Below are 16029 nucleotides of genomic sequence, written 5' to 3'. Positions count from 1 at the left end.
CTTTCTCTGCCTCTCTTGCTATGTCTCTCTTTCTCTCTCTCTCTGCCTCTTATATGTCTCTCTTTCTCTCTCTCTCTCAGCTGACTGCAAGCGGGAGCCCTGACGGCGGCAGCTGGACGTGGTGCTGGACACCGTATATGCCAGGCACGCAGCGCCAGCATGTACGACGTCCAGCAGCACGTCCAACCGCCACCGTCAGGGCTCCCACTTGCAGTCAGCTGAGAGCGAGCGAGCGAGCGATCCCTCTCGCCGCCGCCATCTCCCCCGACTGCCTGCGGCCGCTGCGGCCACCCCCCCCCGCTCCCATCGGACACTTGCCGTCGAGAGAGAGAGAGAGAGAGCGATCCCTCTCGCCGCCGCCATCTCCCCCGACTGCCTGCGGCCGCTGCGGCCACCCCCCCCCGCTCCCATCGGACACTTGCCGTCGAGAGAGAGAGAGAGAGAGCGATCCCTCTCGCCGCCGCCATCTCCCCCGACTGCCTGCGGCCGCTGCGGCCACCCCCCCCCCGCTCCCATCGGACACTTGCCGTCGAGAGAGAGAGAGCGATCCCTCTCGCCGCCGCCATCTCCCCCGACTGCCTGCGGCCGCTGCGGCCACCCCCCCCCCCCCGCTCCCATCGGACACTTGCCGTCGAGAGAGAGAGAGAGAGATCCCTCTCGCCGTCGCCATCTCCCCCGACTGCCTGCGGCCGCTGCGGGCCCCCCCCCCGCTCCCATCGGACACTTGCCTTCGAGAGAGAGAGAGAGCGATCCCTCTCGCCGCCACCATCTCCCCTGACTGCCTGCGGCCGCTGCGGCCACCCCCCCCCCACTCCCATCGGACACTTGCCGTCGAGAGAGAGCAAGCGAGCGATCCCTCTCACCGCCGCCATCTCCCCCGACTGCCTGCGGCCGCTGCGGCCCCCCCCCCCCCGCTCCCATCGGACACTTGCCGTCGACGCCAGAGGAGCTCCAGCTGGGCGGGGCGCTGCCGGTACTTCCGTCCTGGGGCTCCCCGCTCGCAGCTGTCCCCCGCCTCCTGCTCGATGCCGCGGTTTTCGGCGCTCTCCTGCTGGGCCCCAAAGAAAGAAGGCGGGAAAAAGGTGCGAAGAACGGAGCTCTCCTTCTTCCTGCCTTCCTTCTTTGGGGCCCAGCAGGAGAGCGCCGAAAACCGCGGCATCGAGCAGGAGGCGGGGGACAGCTGCGAGCGGGAGCCCCAGGACGGAAGTACCGGCAGCGCCCCGCCCAGCTGAAGCTTGGCGGCACACCTGGCCATGTCTCGCGGCACACCGGTTGGGAAACGCTGGTTTAGATGACCATTTGTTCAGGTTCTAGTGCCAGAAGCAATTTCATTAGTGGTAGAAATTAAATAGATTCCATCTAAGATTACAAATAGATGCATTCTTTGCTACTGCCACTTTTGAGTATACTGTATATGCATAACATTTTGGTGCAACCTGCTAAAATTTTCCCAAAAGAAAATTCTGGAAATTTATAATATATAGTTTGACCAACTAGACAAGGGATGAAAGTGGATTCATGGGAGGAGGGGGAAAAAACCACTTCCATGTAGGAAGCATTTCCAACTTCAGAATATATACAGTTGAAAGAAGCTCATTCTTACTGGAAAAGATCCTGATCTGAGACTGTCGCTGTGTGGAGCAAGTTGTACAGCCCAGCATGTGATGAATCATTTGAGCAATTCAGATCTCCATCTTTCGCTTGCTTAGAAGCACTTAGCCTGAAGAGGCTGGAGCAGCGCAAGGCCAATTCCAGGGCATCTAACCAGCATCGACCTATGAAACCGAAGCAAAGCAGTCAAAGTAGGCAATGCATAACAACAATGACTGTTTCCAATTTCACACTTTTAACACAGAACTGATGAAAATTTAGTCTATTTTTTTTTCCTTTGAAGAAAATGTGATGAGTAACGCTCTATCAACAAAGAATAAAATAAAGGTCAAACATAATTCTCCGCCAGTTAACATTAACATGCAAATATTCAATTCACACCATTAAAAAATTAAGCAAAACTTTACCAAGAGTTAAAAAGAAGGATATGGGCAGAGAGAAAACGATGTGAAATCAGCTGTGTTAAATAAAAGCACCACCACCAGGCTTTGTTTAGCCCACATCAAAATTCCTAAACTTGTTGTGAGTCATAAAAGAAGCCTAAAAATGTCTAGCAATCAATGGCAAAAGTAGAATAAAGATAATGTGTTAGCTAAGAGCTAAGCCCTGTAGAAAGTTTAAGGAATTTTAGATTTCCCTACAAAAGAACAATGAAGATGTTTTTCAAAGAAATGTAACAAAAATGAAAAATTGCTGGGATTGGTACATGTGATGTGAAGAAAAATATATTACATACAAAGTTGGCATTTAAACTTGACTATTTCTATTTCCTAACTGGCACATTTTGCATATGGGTAAAATTTAGAAATACACTGAATTAGTACTGAAATTATATAGGAGATATCCATCTCAATGTTGCTAGTGCATTATAAAGAAAATTTGACACTCTCTCCTGATAATGGGATTCTTACCACAGCTCTGATTTCATGATATATCTAATACTTTAGAAGCACATTCAAGGTGTAGATAGAATCAAAAGCCAATAAAAATGAAGCTCCTGGTCAGAATTTCTTAGCAAGAAAGACTGAGGAAAAGTCTCCAATGCTGGATAAAAAAAAGGTACACAGGTTGCCACCTGGCCCAATGACATAAATTAAGCCAAAACAGGGGGGGGGGGAACCCACAAAAAGCAGTGACAATCAGTGACCAGTCTCTACTTTAGGAGGATTAAGGAGCATGGAGGACAGAACAGAAAGCAATGGTTAAGTTTATTTTATTTTATTTTTTTATTTTTTATTTATTTATTTTGTCCAATACACAATGAGGGTTTTAGTGGGTATATATCTATATACACATAGTAAAATACATGATGAAGGTTATAGAGGAGATACTCATAGTAAAATATATCTAAGAAAGAATAGAAGAGAAGTTATAGGAATAGAACATATCAATGAAAGAATAGTAGAAGAGATATAGGAATAGAAGAAAGGTATAGGAGATATAGGAGAGCAAAAGGACAGGGGATGGAAGGCACTCTAGTGCACTTGTACTCGCCCCTTAAGGTCTTTCAAGACAAGATAAAGATGTCTATCTTGTCCTTCTGCTGTCCAGACTTGCCACAGATGGCTCATTTGACGACCTCCCAGTTCTCTGTGGCAAATTGGGAGAAGGATTGCTCAAACTCTCCCTGTAGGATTGTTCTTTCTGTCTCCATATCTTTGTGTCCCAGTTCTGATTCAAAGTAGGGTTGAATTGAGAAAAGGTAGCTTATATGCAGTACTACCATCTTATCTCCTATAGATGGAGCTGTATCTCTAGTATAACAATAGCTGTAAGATTATTTATTAATTTTATGTGATTTGGTGATAATTTCTATTGTCCAAAAACACCTTTCAACCTGTTTATGATCATTATTCTGGTACACTGACAATAGTCCAATATTCACTAAACGTTGCTAGCTTTTAAATGCTGTTTGAGACTCCTTGGTAGGAAAATCACTGCTCAGTGTTTGGATCTATTACTAAGGGTAATATTTTAATTTTAGAAATAAGATTTTCCACGATTGAATAAGGTGGATAAGGCAAGTTCATGTTTTAATAGGACACTATTTTCATTATCATTATTGAAGAATTGTATCCTGCTTGTTTTATGTGTAAACATTTGTGTATATTTTGAAACATTGTACATTATTTATTGTTGTGAACCGCCCCGAGTCTTCGGAGAGGGGCGGCATACAAATCTAATAAATAATAATAATAATTACTTAAATAGGCTAATTGAATAGTTGGCTTTTGAGAACACTGGGCAAAATTCTTTTATTTACCAGTAAGAGTAATTGTGATATCCACGTGTTTTCTAAGTCTCTGTACTTGAAACTTAAAAACACAATACAGCTCTCTCGGTAATGCCTTTTTGTCTCATATACTTCACAACAGTACAAATGGATGAAAACCAATAAGCAAAATATGAAAATAATTGTATATCACTGAATCTGACAGTTCATAGAAATATTCAGTTTCTATTAAGGAGGGAAAGTTTCAAGGACATCGAGGTCTAATTGGGAGATAAATAAAAACAGATGCCTTTTGATTTCATAAGGTTTATTACATCCAACTCCTAACAATGAAGATTAGGCCTTTAGGCTACTGGCAATAAAACAGGTCAACCCAATCATCTTAGTCATAAAAGAATCATATGGCTAATTATTTCAGGGTTTTTTTTCCCAAGGTGGCATTAGGATGAAAGTCCCTAGGAAAAAAAGCCTGCATCTAGTCTCCTCTGGCAGAATTACCAAGAATTATGAAGTACCTTGATTTTTAATTCAAGACAAAACAGAAGGGTTGTTAAAGTTATCCTGAAGGGGATAATAGCTTTTAAGATTTAGATTGATAGGCAGCCACTAGAGCTACTCAGTTGCCTCAAAAGCCTGAGGGACTGGTTGGTTTTCATTTCTTTTTCCATGGGCAGACTTGGCAGCAATATTTGAAAGAACCGTTGTACTCACCTGAACGGTCTTCTCCAGGTCCTGGAAGGAGAGTCCATCATGGGTTTAGCTCGAGTCTTATTGGTAGGGACTGAGTTATAAATTAATATAATTATCATATTAATTAGGTACCGCCCCCTTGCTGCCCCTGTACCTCAGTTTTAAAAAACGAATTCAAGTAATAACAAAAATTTTATTTAACAACCAACCACAACCAGTAACTGAATGCCACAATAACCATGGTTCAATGGGAGGGTATGGACTCTCCTTCCAGGACCTGGAGAAGACCGTTCAGGTGAGTACAACGGTTCTTCTCCCATGTCTCTGGAAGGAGAGTCCATCATGGGATATACCCAAGTTCCAGAGTTCCAGGGAGGGATATCATTGAATCATGTCCTAAGAGGATCACACACTTGCTGCAAAACTCTCCTCCCAAAGGACGCCTCGGCCGAAGCAAATGTGTCCAGTTTATAGTGCCGTATAAAGGTGGTAGGAGAGGCCCACGTGGCCGCCTTACAGATGTCCTCTATCGATGCCTGTGTGGCCCATGCCGCTGAGGTAGCGGCACTACGAGTCGAATGAGCCGTGATTCCACTAGGCAACGTCCGGGAATCTGCTTTGTATGCCTCTGTAATACAAAGCTTCAACCACTGGCTAATGGTCTGCGAAGACACCTTGAGGCCCAATCGATGTTGACCAAAGGAGACAAACAGAGCCTCAGACTTGCGAAAAGGAGCAGTGCGCCTAATATAGAGTTTAACAGCTCTGCGCACGTCTACTTTATGCCACTTAAGCTCCAGTGGATGTGACCCATGCACGCAGAAATCTGGTAGGACAAGTTCCTGTGTCCGGTGAAAATGGGTGTTGACCTTTGGTATGAACGTTGGGTCCAAACGGAGAACGACCTTATTAGGATGAAACGTACAAAGGTCCGGCCTGACTGACAAGGCAGACAGTTCCGACACCCGTCGTGCCGATGTAATGGCCACCAAGAACGCTGTCTTAAGGGATAACATCCTTAAAGGAACCGTCCTCAGCGGCTCGAATGGGGGCGCTGTGAGCGCTTGTAAAACTATGGTAAGATCCCAAGTAGGAAAACGTCGTACTGGTGGAGGGTGCCTATTGGCAGCCCCTTTCAAAAAGTCCCTGATCAAGGTATGGTGGGCCAACGAACCACCATTTTCAGGTCGAACAATCGTTGCCAAAGCCGCCACCTGCCTTTTCAAGGTGTTGGGAGCCAGCCCTTTTTCTAGGCCGGATTGTAAGAATTCCAACACCACTACCACACTAGCATCCTGTGGTCGCTGATGTCTATCCCTGCAAAAGGTGGCGAATGCGGTCCAAGTGGCCTGGTAAATCCTAGTCGTTGAAGGCCTCCTGGCCGACTGGATTGTAGTGATGACATTCTCAGGAATATGCCAGGCTCTCAATCGGTCCCCTTCAAGCGCCAAGCGGTCAGATGGAACCACTGTGGCTCCGGATGCAGGATTGCTCCCTGAGTGAGGATAATCTGGTCGTCCGGAATCCGCCAGGGTTGAACAATTGAGAGTCCCATTAGGTCGGCGAACCAAGCCCTCCGTGGCCAATGGGGTGCCATCAGGATGATCTCCGCCTGTTCCACTATGATCTTCTCTATCACCTTGGGGATAAGTGGTGTTGGCGGGAAGGCGTAAAGCAGTTCTTTGGGCCACGGGGAGTGTAAAGCATTGGTCCCCTCGGCTCCTGACGTGGGAAACCTGGAATAAAACCGGGGAAGCTGAGTATTGTACGTAGTCGCAAACAGATCCACCGTCGGGTTGCCAAACCTTTTGGTCACCTGCTGAAACAACAGCGGGGTTAGACTCCACTCCCCTGGGTCCACTGTTTGTCGACTTAGCCAATCCGCCTGGGTATTGGCTTCCCCCGCAATGTGCTCCGCCTGGAGAGATGCCAGGTGGACCTCTGCCCAGTCGAAGAGGAGCTGAGTTTCCTCCATCAGTCTGAGAGATCTGGTCCCCCCTTGGTGGTTGAGATGCGCCCTGGTCGCGACATTGTCCGTACGAACCAGCACATGCTTTCCCTGAAGGAACGGAGTGAAGGTTAGCAGAGCGAGACGGACCGCTTTTAGCTCCAGGAAGTTGATATTCGTTGGGGTCAAGTCCTGGGGAAGCCACAACCCCTGAGTTACGTGACGGTCCACATGTGCCCCCCAACCAAGGAGGCTTGCATCCGTGGTGACAACGACCCGGTGTAAGTGGCCAAAGGGAGACCCTCGATGTATTGCCCGGGACTGCCACCATTTCAAGGAGGCTCGTAGGCGACTTCCTACCATGACCAGTCTGTGTGTATGACTGACCCGTCGTTTCTGGTATGGAAGTAAGGTCCATTGCAGCGTGCGAAAATGATACCGTGCCCAGGGAACAATGTCCACGCATGACACTAGTGTCCCGAGCACCTTGGATAAGAGGGCCAGCGTTACCATCCGCTGGTGCTGCAACTTGCTGACTAAGTCCTGAATGTTGCGTTGTCGTTCCAATGACAGGTAAACCTCCATGGTGGAGGTATCTATCACCGCGCCGAGATGAGTAATAGTGGAGGTGGGGAAAAGGTGACTCTTTCCCTCGTTTATTGTAAAGCCATGTTCCTGCAACAGTGTTAACGTGGCTCGTAGGTCTCTTTGCGCAGTCGCCAGATCCCTGGCCAGTAAGAGGATATCGTCCAGGTAAGCGATTATTCTTATCGATCGGGACCGTAAGAAGGCGATCAGCGAGTCCAGTATCTTCGTGAAGGTACGTGGGGCGGAGGATAGGCCAAATGGCATTGCCCGGTACTGGTAGTGCTTCCCCTGGACATAAAACCGGAGGTATCTCCGGTGCCCCGGATGGATGGGGATATGCAAATATGCCTCCTTCAGGTCGATGGATGACATGAGATCTCGGTTTCTGATTGATGCGAGTATGGTGCGAAGGGAGGCCATTTTGAACCTGCGGTATAGCACGTACCTGTTTAAGCGCTTCAGGTTCAAAATTAGCCTGCAACCTCCCGATGACTTGGGTACTATGAAGACCCTGGAGTAGAACCCCATGCCCTCCATGTGGGTTGGCACCTTCTCGATGGCGTGGATCTCCAGGAGATGGGCGATCTCCTGCTCCAGCAATGCCCGCTTGGCAGCATCGGCGGGTACTGGACAGGGCACAAATTGGGTAGGTGGGAGACGTAAGAATTCGAGGCGGAGCCCTCGGGTCACTGTGTCCAAAATCCAAGCGTCGGAGGTTGTGGCCGTCCAGGCGGTACAAAACCTTTGGAGTTTTCCCCCCAAAGGGACCTGCCCTGTGGAGTCACTTGGCTCCACGGAAACCTCGCTGGTTGGAACCACGAAAGGGCCGTTTTGACGGTTGATATCCTCTGCCCCGGCCCTGAAAGTAGGTCCTATCGTTGCGGTACGAATAGGACTGACCATATTGGCCCTGCGAATAAGGCCTGGAGGTCTGGGTAACTCCGGAAGCTGGGTCCCATCGAAATGGCTGCCGGCGTCGGTACGGGGTGCTATTGCGATCTTGGCGCCTAGAGGATCTGGTGAGGACCTTCCTCTTGTCCTTGTCCTCCACCAGAACAGCCTCCAGCACCTCCCCGAACAACTTCGTGCCTTCGAAAGGGGCAGATGACAAGCGCCACTTCGACTTGGCATCCGCCTGCCAGTGTCGAAGCCAAAGTAGGCGTCGAGAAGAAATCGTAGAGGCCATGCCCCTTGCGGCAAATTTCGCTGCGTGCAAGGTAGCGTCCGCCGAAAATTCGGCCGCAGCCAGGAGCTTGTTGAGATCCTGTTTGAGACGAGGATCTTCAGGTCCCATTCGAGCCTGAACCTCCTGGAGCCACATGATGGATGCCCTATTAAAGATGGATGCCGTTGATGCAGCTCGTAGGGCCCAAGCCGCCATCTGATGGGCCTTCTTTAGGAGGGTTTCGGCCCGTCGCTCATCCGGCTTAAGACTATCCGCCGTTTCGGAAGGAAAGGCGGCATTGGACACCAGTGTGGCTACCGGCTTGTCCACAGGCGGAAACTGTAACAGATTCTCCATCTCGCTATCAAATGTGTAGAAACGACGCTCTACATTTGAAGGGCCTTGGGCCGCTGCTGGGTGTTGCCAGGTGCGCTTGATGTTCTCTAAAAAGATCTCCATTGCAGGAACAGTATCGGACTCCCTGGGCTGCTCCTTACACAGGGAAGCAGAAGTTCTAAGTCCATCGCCTGCATCCGGAGGTGCTGCCGCACCTGGCACATCCAAGGTCTGTTTCACCTTGTGTAAGAGTAGCCTAAATAGTGTTGGCTTAAATAGGCCCGCGGGGGCGGGCTGTTCTGGAAAGGCATACTCATCATCAGACAGTTCATTGTTCCCATGCTCACTGTCTTCTTCCAGCAGCCCAGTGTCTCCTGCCAGTGAATCCAGCCCAGGTGGGGGCGGTGGTGCTGACCAAAGGTCCCTGGGATGGTATGACTGCGGTAATGGAGGTGTCACACTTTGAGCCCCAACCGCCATTCCCTGCGCATAAACGTTGGCAATCATGTCCTGCAGGGATGGCGGGAAGGCCTGCCAGGCATCAGCTTGGGATCTAAGCCCTGCAGCTGTAGGTGTGAAAGATGCAGAAGGGGCCCCAGTTGGCTGGGTTGCAGTAGAAGGCCCATAGTAAGCCTGGCTGACTGAAGCAGGCCTCTCTGATCTGGCATGAGGTGAGGGCAATGGTGGAGTTGGGCATGGTAAGGCCTGACGGTCTGGAGACCAGTCCCTCTCTGTAGCAGAACCCAGAGCTCCCAATGCCAGTGTCCCTGCTGTTGGAAGCGGCTGGAATGGGGGTATATGCAGAACCCCTGAGGCTGGAGAGGCCAATGCTGCATCTAAGCGTTGCTCTAAAGCCCTTATTTTTCTCTCAGCTTCCTTCAAAGAGGAAGAGGTTTGGGAGGACTTGGCCTTGGACTTAGAAGAAGTCCTTTCTTTACCCTTGGGGGGTGCCGGAGCAGACTGGATTTGCTCCCCTCCCTGATCCACCTGCTGATCAGCCATCCTTGTTAGAGTAATGGGGCAGCGTTTACTCACAAACTGTAGAAATTCGTTATACCAGAATCACTACACGAAGCCTGAATCCACACAGAATGACAGATTTAGTTCCTGACAGTTGCTCACCACGTGAGTAGCTGAGCCAATGAGGCGTGTTGCCGGGCAGAATAAAAGCCTGGCTCCTGGCGCCCTGCCAAACCGCGCCAAATTCCGAGCGGGAAATTCCTCCCGCGCGTCAAATTTTTTGGGGTAAAATGGCGGGCGCTACCAACTGCCGCCCTTGGGGGGGGGGGGTGAGGTCCCCCTGATTGCTGTATGCACGGCCCTTCAGGCGCCGTGACTTGCGGCTGTCAAAAAGGCTTGGGGATTCCCCTCTCCTGGAGTCCCCAGCGGCCGCTCGCTCTCTCCCGCGGCTTCGGCTGCGAGCGCTTTGAGCCCTTAATTAGCGATCAGCTGTGAGGCGCTCCGAAACTGATCCCGGCTTCAGCCAGGCAGCGCGCCTGCCGCTCGTTCCAGGCTCAGCCTTTTCTCATTTTTCCGAAACGTTTTCTGCTGCCCCCTTAAGTGGGTAGGGGGCGGACCCCTCCCACTTGGGGTGAACAAGCTAGATATGGCCACGGAGGTCAGTGATCTCCAGCTCAACATTCCTCTTCAGGGCAGTACTCGCGGGGAGAAGAGGCCCCATGAGGAGAACGTTGGGGGCGCTGCCCGCGGAGGGCAGAAACCCCTAAACGAAATAATGACCTGTGAAGACAGAAAAAACAAGATTAAAAGCAATACATTCATATTACATTTATTACAATAATAATCCATTAAATCAACATTTTTAAGATTACTCCCTCAGGAGTAAAAAACTCAGAGTCCCTTCCTCGACTGAGTTTTTTAAAACTGAGGTACAGGGGCAGCAAGGGGGCGGTACCTAATTAATATGATAATTATATTAATTTATAACTCAGTCCCTACCAATAAGACTCGAGCTAAACCCATGATGGACTCTCCTTCCAGAGACATGGGAGAATACCTTTTCATACTGTGCACTATCTTTCCAAAGTTAATTATGTCTTGTAGTTGTCTTGGGAAGAAAAACAAAACAGAATTTAAAGCACCAGTAGAAAAATATTCAGTAAAGTTTTCCTCACAAAATTTAGGTATTTTTTTTTAAAAAACCAAAAAGTCTAAAAACCTTGTTTATTCCCAAACATTTTGTATTCATTTTTGCTATAATGAAATGGCATTTTTAATGTCTAATTAATCAATCAAGGTCTTAGAAAATCTTCTAGGCATTCAGGAATTTCAAAAGATGGGATTTGGTGCTCCAATTCAGAAGAATTTAGAAATTGACTTAAATAGTGACTGAGGGTTGAGTGCTGGGATTCAATTTTTTTTAAACTACCAGTTTGGTAGCCATGGCTTGGTGAGCGTAGCAGGGGAAGGATACTGTAAAATCTCCATTCCCAAACCACTCCGGGGAAGGTTACTGCAAATCAGCTAGAACGTGGGAGGCAGTCAGAGGTGATATTCACTGGTTCTCTGAACTACTAAAATATCTGGTACCGGTTCTCCAGAACTGGTCAGAACCTGCTGAATACCACCTCTGGTGAAATCCTCTAGCTGATCTTGTCCAGTTGGAGAAAGAGTTTATATCAAAGAAGAAAAACAAACTAACAAAAAGAGAAGGAACAAATGATCCTGCCTGCTATTGTCTACATCTACCATTGAGCTCCAACTCCTATTGACTTTCTGGAGAAGCTGGCAGACACGACTGCAAATGGCAATCACATAATTGTGGGGCACTTGCCAACCAGTTGTAAGTGAGAACAGGTTACCAATCACTCAGATCGAGGGGTTGGCAGCATGACAATTTACAAAGGTTGGAAGTGTTTGGAAGCACTCTTTCAAAGGACACTGTCATTTTGAATGGTTGTTAAATGAGCAGTCATAACTCAAGGACTACCTGTATCTTGTGATTTGGAAGGACCTTGCATTTAATTCAATAAGACCAGCGGTGAAATGCAGCTGGCTCTAACAAGCAGGTTGGTAGGGCAGACTGCACAAAGTCCCGCCCACCTGTGCCGATGTCATGACATCCCTTTTGGGGGATGGTTTTCATTTTCTGTGCATGCACAGAAGGCTTTACAAACCAGTAGGGAAGGTAAGTAGATTTCACTCCTGAATAAGATGTTTTGGTATCAAGATGCAGGGAGCTATGCTGTTAAGTTACAACAGAAATGTAGCCCAACCTGTCATTTGTAACAAAATAAAAATCTGATTTCAGGTCAATACATATGTAGTTCAGTTGACATTCTGATTATAAAATTAAAAGCCAATAAAACAAAAATCATACCATTTTAATTAATGTGAGTGATCTAAAAGACAATTGATTTGTCAGAATGGAAAGAAAGCATTTTGGTTTCTTCCTGAAATGTGAAATATTATAAGAAATGAAGATATCTTCCCATGAAAAAAATAGCACTGCCTGAGAAAGTTATAAACATTAGAGATTAAATGGATGATCACAGAAAAAAACTGCTTGATTCAAAGCACTGATGAAAAATTTAGCAGATGCATTTTAATTATAACAGCGTCTTTTCAAATATGTTATCATTCCACATTTATGGTTTTTAGTTTACAGAAAAATGCACTTGTAAATGTACTTATTAGACCCATAACTGAATATGAAATTATATTTCATCAAGATCAGTAAGGTTTACTTATAGATATTTCATATGTTAAATAATTCAAACAGAATATACTACTTTAATATATTCCAATTGAACTTATAAAGTAAACTATTTTTTTAAAATGTAACAAAAAAACTTGTAGACCAAAGCAGCTTCTACAATGGAACCTCCTTTCATGTCAATCACAGCAAGCACAGTATTTTTTTAAAACACAGTTTATGCTCAATAGAGTAAATTGAGGAAACCACTGTATTTAATGCATGAACAGAAATCAAACACTAAAATAAAATGTGTTAATTGTACAAGACACAGAAACTGTTTGCGGCCATTTTATAACTCTGTGGCTGTCTGTTCCAAATTCAGCCCTTTTAAATGTTTGTGGTTGTATATAATAATCAAGTTTAAAACCAAAACAATTAGTGCATGCTTTCATATGCTTGAACTTCCATTCCTTTGCATTTTGAAACACCTGTTGCTTAGCAATACAATAAAACCATGATCTTTCTGAATCACAATTGTAAAAAGAGGCAGAGAGGAAGAATATATATTGCAGGGAATTAGCCTCAGTTCAGCACTGACTAGTTAAAAGTGTATCAAAAACCAAAATAAATGTCACAACACTGGGGAAAATACTTGGGCAGATCCATACTCTCACTCAAAAGTTGCTTTTGCAACAACTTATAGAGGCAAAGAAAGGAATCATGGTTTGCATATGATGCATAAAGATAGCATGTTGTAAGTTAGCAAAATCTCCCTTTATAATAAGGAATCATAAAATCTGATATTTATGGCAAGAGCAAACACTAGCATTTTATGTTCTGTACGATGGGCAGGTAGTGAAGTAGAATGAAAGGTGGGGAAAGTTAAGAGAATGTGGCTGGTTCTTTTCCCTATTTTAGATGAACATCACAGTGAAAATGGACTTCTGCTGCTTTCACCCATCTTCCAACATAGACAACACAAAGACGAAAACAAGTCCTTTGCATCCCGGTGTAGCCTACTTGCAACAAGGTTGTAATTTATTCATCTTTCAAAGTTACAACTGCTTGAATATATTGGAGATTTCAAGGTAATTTGAATGTAATAGGCGTTGATTGCTTACCTGAACGCCTCTTCTCGTACGGTGAGCGGGTACAGCAGTCACATGGGTTGCTCATGTCCAATCCGGTGGAACTGAGCCTAGTATTAAAAAAGCTTGCCGGATCCGCCCCTTCCCCAGAATTCGCGAATCCATAGACTAGGCTCAGTTGTGAAGCTCTGTAGTGTTCAACTCTCATTGTTAGAGGAAGAAAGATATAGAAAGGTAAAGAAGACACATACAAGGGCGGGAAGTGACTGCTGTACCCGCTCACCGTACGAGAAGAGGCGTTCAGGTAAGCAATCAACGCCTATTCTCCGTACTGAAGGAGCGGGTCCAGCAGTCACATGGGACATACCCAATAGATGGTCCCTAGGGTGGGATTAGCTTGCTATCGTGTGAGATAACGGATTGGAGTACCCTTCTGCCGAAGGCAGCGTCCGCTGAAGCGTAAGAATCAATCTTGTAGTGCCTGATGAAGGAATTTGGCGAGGCCCAAGTGGCTGCTTTGCAGACCTCCTCCAACGGGGCTTGAGTCGCCCAAGCGGCCGAGGTGGCTGCGCTCCTGGTGGAATGCGCTGTGATGTTCCTTGGAACTGAGAGGGAGGCCGACTCATAGGCCTTAGATATAGTCCCTCTGATCCAACGGCCTATTACTGTTGAAGACACTTTGGCCCCCATGACTCTGGGATGATAGGCTACAAAAAGTGCTTCTGACCTCCGAAAGGGTCCTGTGCGTTGGATATAGATTCTCAGCGCTCTGGTGAGATCCAGGGTGTGCCATCTAATTGCCAAGGGATGGTCTCGTTGGAGGCAGAAGGAAGGTAGGACAATATCCTGAGATCTGTGGAACATGGAACTGACCTTGGGTAAGAAGGTGGGGTCCAGTCGCAAGACTACCTTGTCCTGATGGAATTGGCAAAGGTCCTGCCTGATTGAGAGGGCAGCCAGCTCCGAAATGCGTCGAGCAGAGGTAATAGCCACCAGGAATGCTACCTTAAAGGATAGGTACCTGAGGGACGCCGATTTTAGGGGTTCGTATGGTGCCTGCGTGAGGGAATGGAGAACCCGTGGCAAATCCCATGATGGGTACCTGTGGACCTTGGAAGGTCTGAGGTTGGCTATGCCCTTGAGGAATTCCTGAACTTCAGGGAAGGATCGGAGAGGCTGTCTGCGGGGACCTCCTAGGACAGATGAAATGGCTGCCAGATGACGCCGGAGGGTGCTGGTGGAAAGTCCTTTATGGAAGCCTTGCATAAGGAAGGAAATTATTCTGTGTATGGGGATGCACAGAGGGGAGAGACCTTCCTGTAGACACCACTGGTGAAACTTGGACCACGTGTGGTCGTAGATTCGATTGGTCGAACCCCTTCTGGCCTTTAAGATGACCTCCACTGAATCGGGGTCATGACCACGCAGCTCTAAATCTCTCCTGATAACAGCCAGGCGGTGAGGTGGAACCACTCCGGGTCTGGATGGAAAGAGGCCCCCTGCCGCAGCATATCCCCCGAAACGGGGAGTCGCCAAGGGTCCTGGACGGACAGCTGTTGGAGATCCGCGAACCAGGGCCGGCGGGGCCAGTGAGGGGCGATTAGGATTACTCGGGCCCTCTCGGTGAGGACCTTGTGAATCACGTCCGGGAGGATTGGAATTGGAGGAAATGCGTAGAGTAGGCCTGGAGGCCATGGACTCCGGAGGGCATTGATTGCTTCCGCTCCCGGGGATGGAAATCTGGAATAGAAGCGAGGGAGTTGGGCGTTCGCATTGGTCGCGAAGAGATCCAGAATTGGTAGGCCGAATCTGAGGGTGATTTGATGGAACAGGTCTTGATGGAGGTTCCACTCTCCTGGGTCTATCGTTGCCCGGGATAGCCAATCCGCCTGGACGTTGAGACTCCCCGAGATGTGATCGGCTAGGAGCGACTGGAGATGTTTTTCCGCCCAAAGGCCCAGCTTGAGGGCCTCCCTCATGAGAGCCTTGGATCTCGTGCCCCCCTGTCTGCAAATGTGGCTTTTCGTGGCAATGTTGTCGGTGAGAATGAGAACGTGCCGGTTGGGAATGCGAGGAGAGAAATGCTTCAGAGCCAGGGAAACGGCTCTTAACTCTAGCCAATTGATTGGCCTGGAAGCTTCCTCCGGGGACCACGTGCCCTGGGCTATCATCCCCTGGGCGTGGGCGCCCCATCCCGATAGACTGGCATCTGTGGTGATGACAAATTGATCCGGGCACCTGAACGGGGATCCTCTGTCCATGGCCGGAGACTTCCACCACTTGAAGGATCTGCGAACACTCAGTGGGATGACAATGCGTCGATTTGAGTTGCTGTGCCCTGATCTCTGAAAAGGTAACAGGAGCCACTGGAGTTCCCTAGCATGAAGGCGAGCCCAGGGAATGATGCCTATGCATGACACCATCTTCCCCAAAAGGGAAGATAGAGTGACTATGGAAACTGAAGAATTAGATAAAATGTTAGAAATTAACTCCACTATACTGAGTTTTCTCTCGGGAGAGAGAAAAACCTGGGAGGATTCTGAATCAATAATGGATCCCAGGTGAGAAATGGATGTGGAGGGTTGGAGGTGGCTCTTATCAAAGTTGATGGAAAATCCATGGTCCTGAAGGACTGACATGGTGACAGAGAGGTCTGTTTTCACTTTCTCTAGGGAGTTCCCATGAATTAAAATATCATCAAGATAACATAAA

General features: G+C 47.8%; 1 protein-coding gene across 3 annotated transcripts in view; it reads right to left on the bottom strand.

The window, feature by feature from the left end:
• OSBPL5 (oxysterol binding protein like 5) overlaps positions 1-16029 on the bottom strand; it is a 173025-nt gene that overhangs the window by 33402 nt on the left and 123594 nt on the right. For all 3 annotated transcript variants that reach the window (XM_070764568.1, XM_070764584.1, XM_070764578.1), the window contains exon 8: positions 1604-1775. In XM_070764568.1, the coding sequence (XP_070620669.1) occupies positions 1604-1775 (172 nt within the window). The remainder of the gene's footprint in view (positions 1-1603; positions 1776-16029) is intronic.

Source organism: Erythrolamprus reginae, chromosome 1 (genome assembly GCF_031021105.1).
Source record: "Erythrolamprus reginae isolate rEryReg1 chromosome 1, rEryReg1.hap1, whole genome shotgun sequence".
Lineage (NCBI taxonomy): Eukaryota > Metazoa > Chordata > Lepidosauria > Squamata > Dipsadidae > Erythrolamprus > Erythrolamprus reginae.
This window is presented reverse-complemented; position numbering and strand designations above follow the sequence as displayed.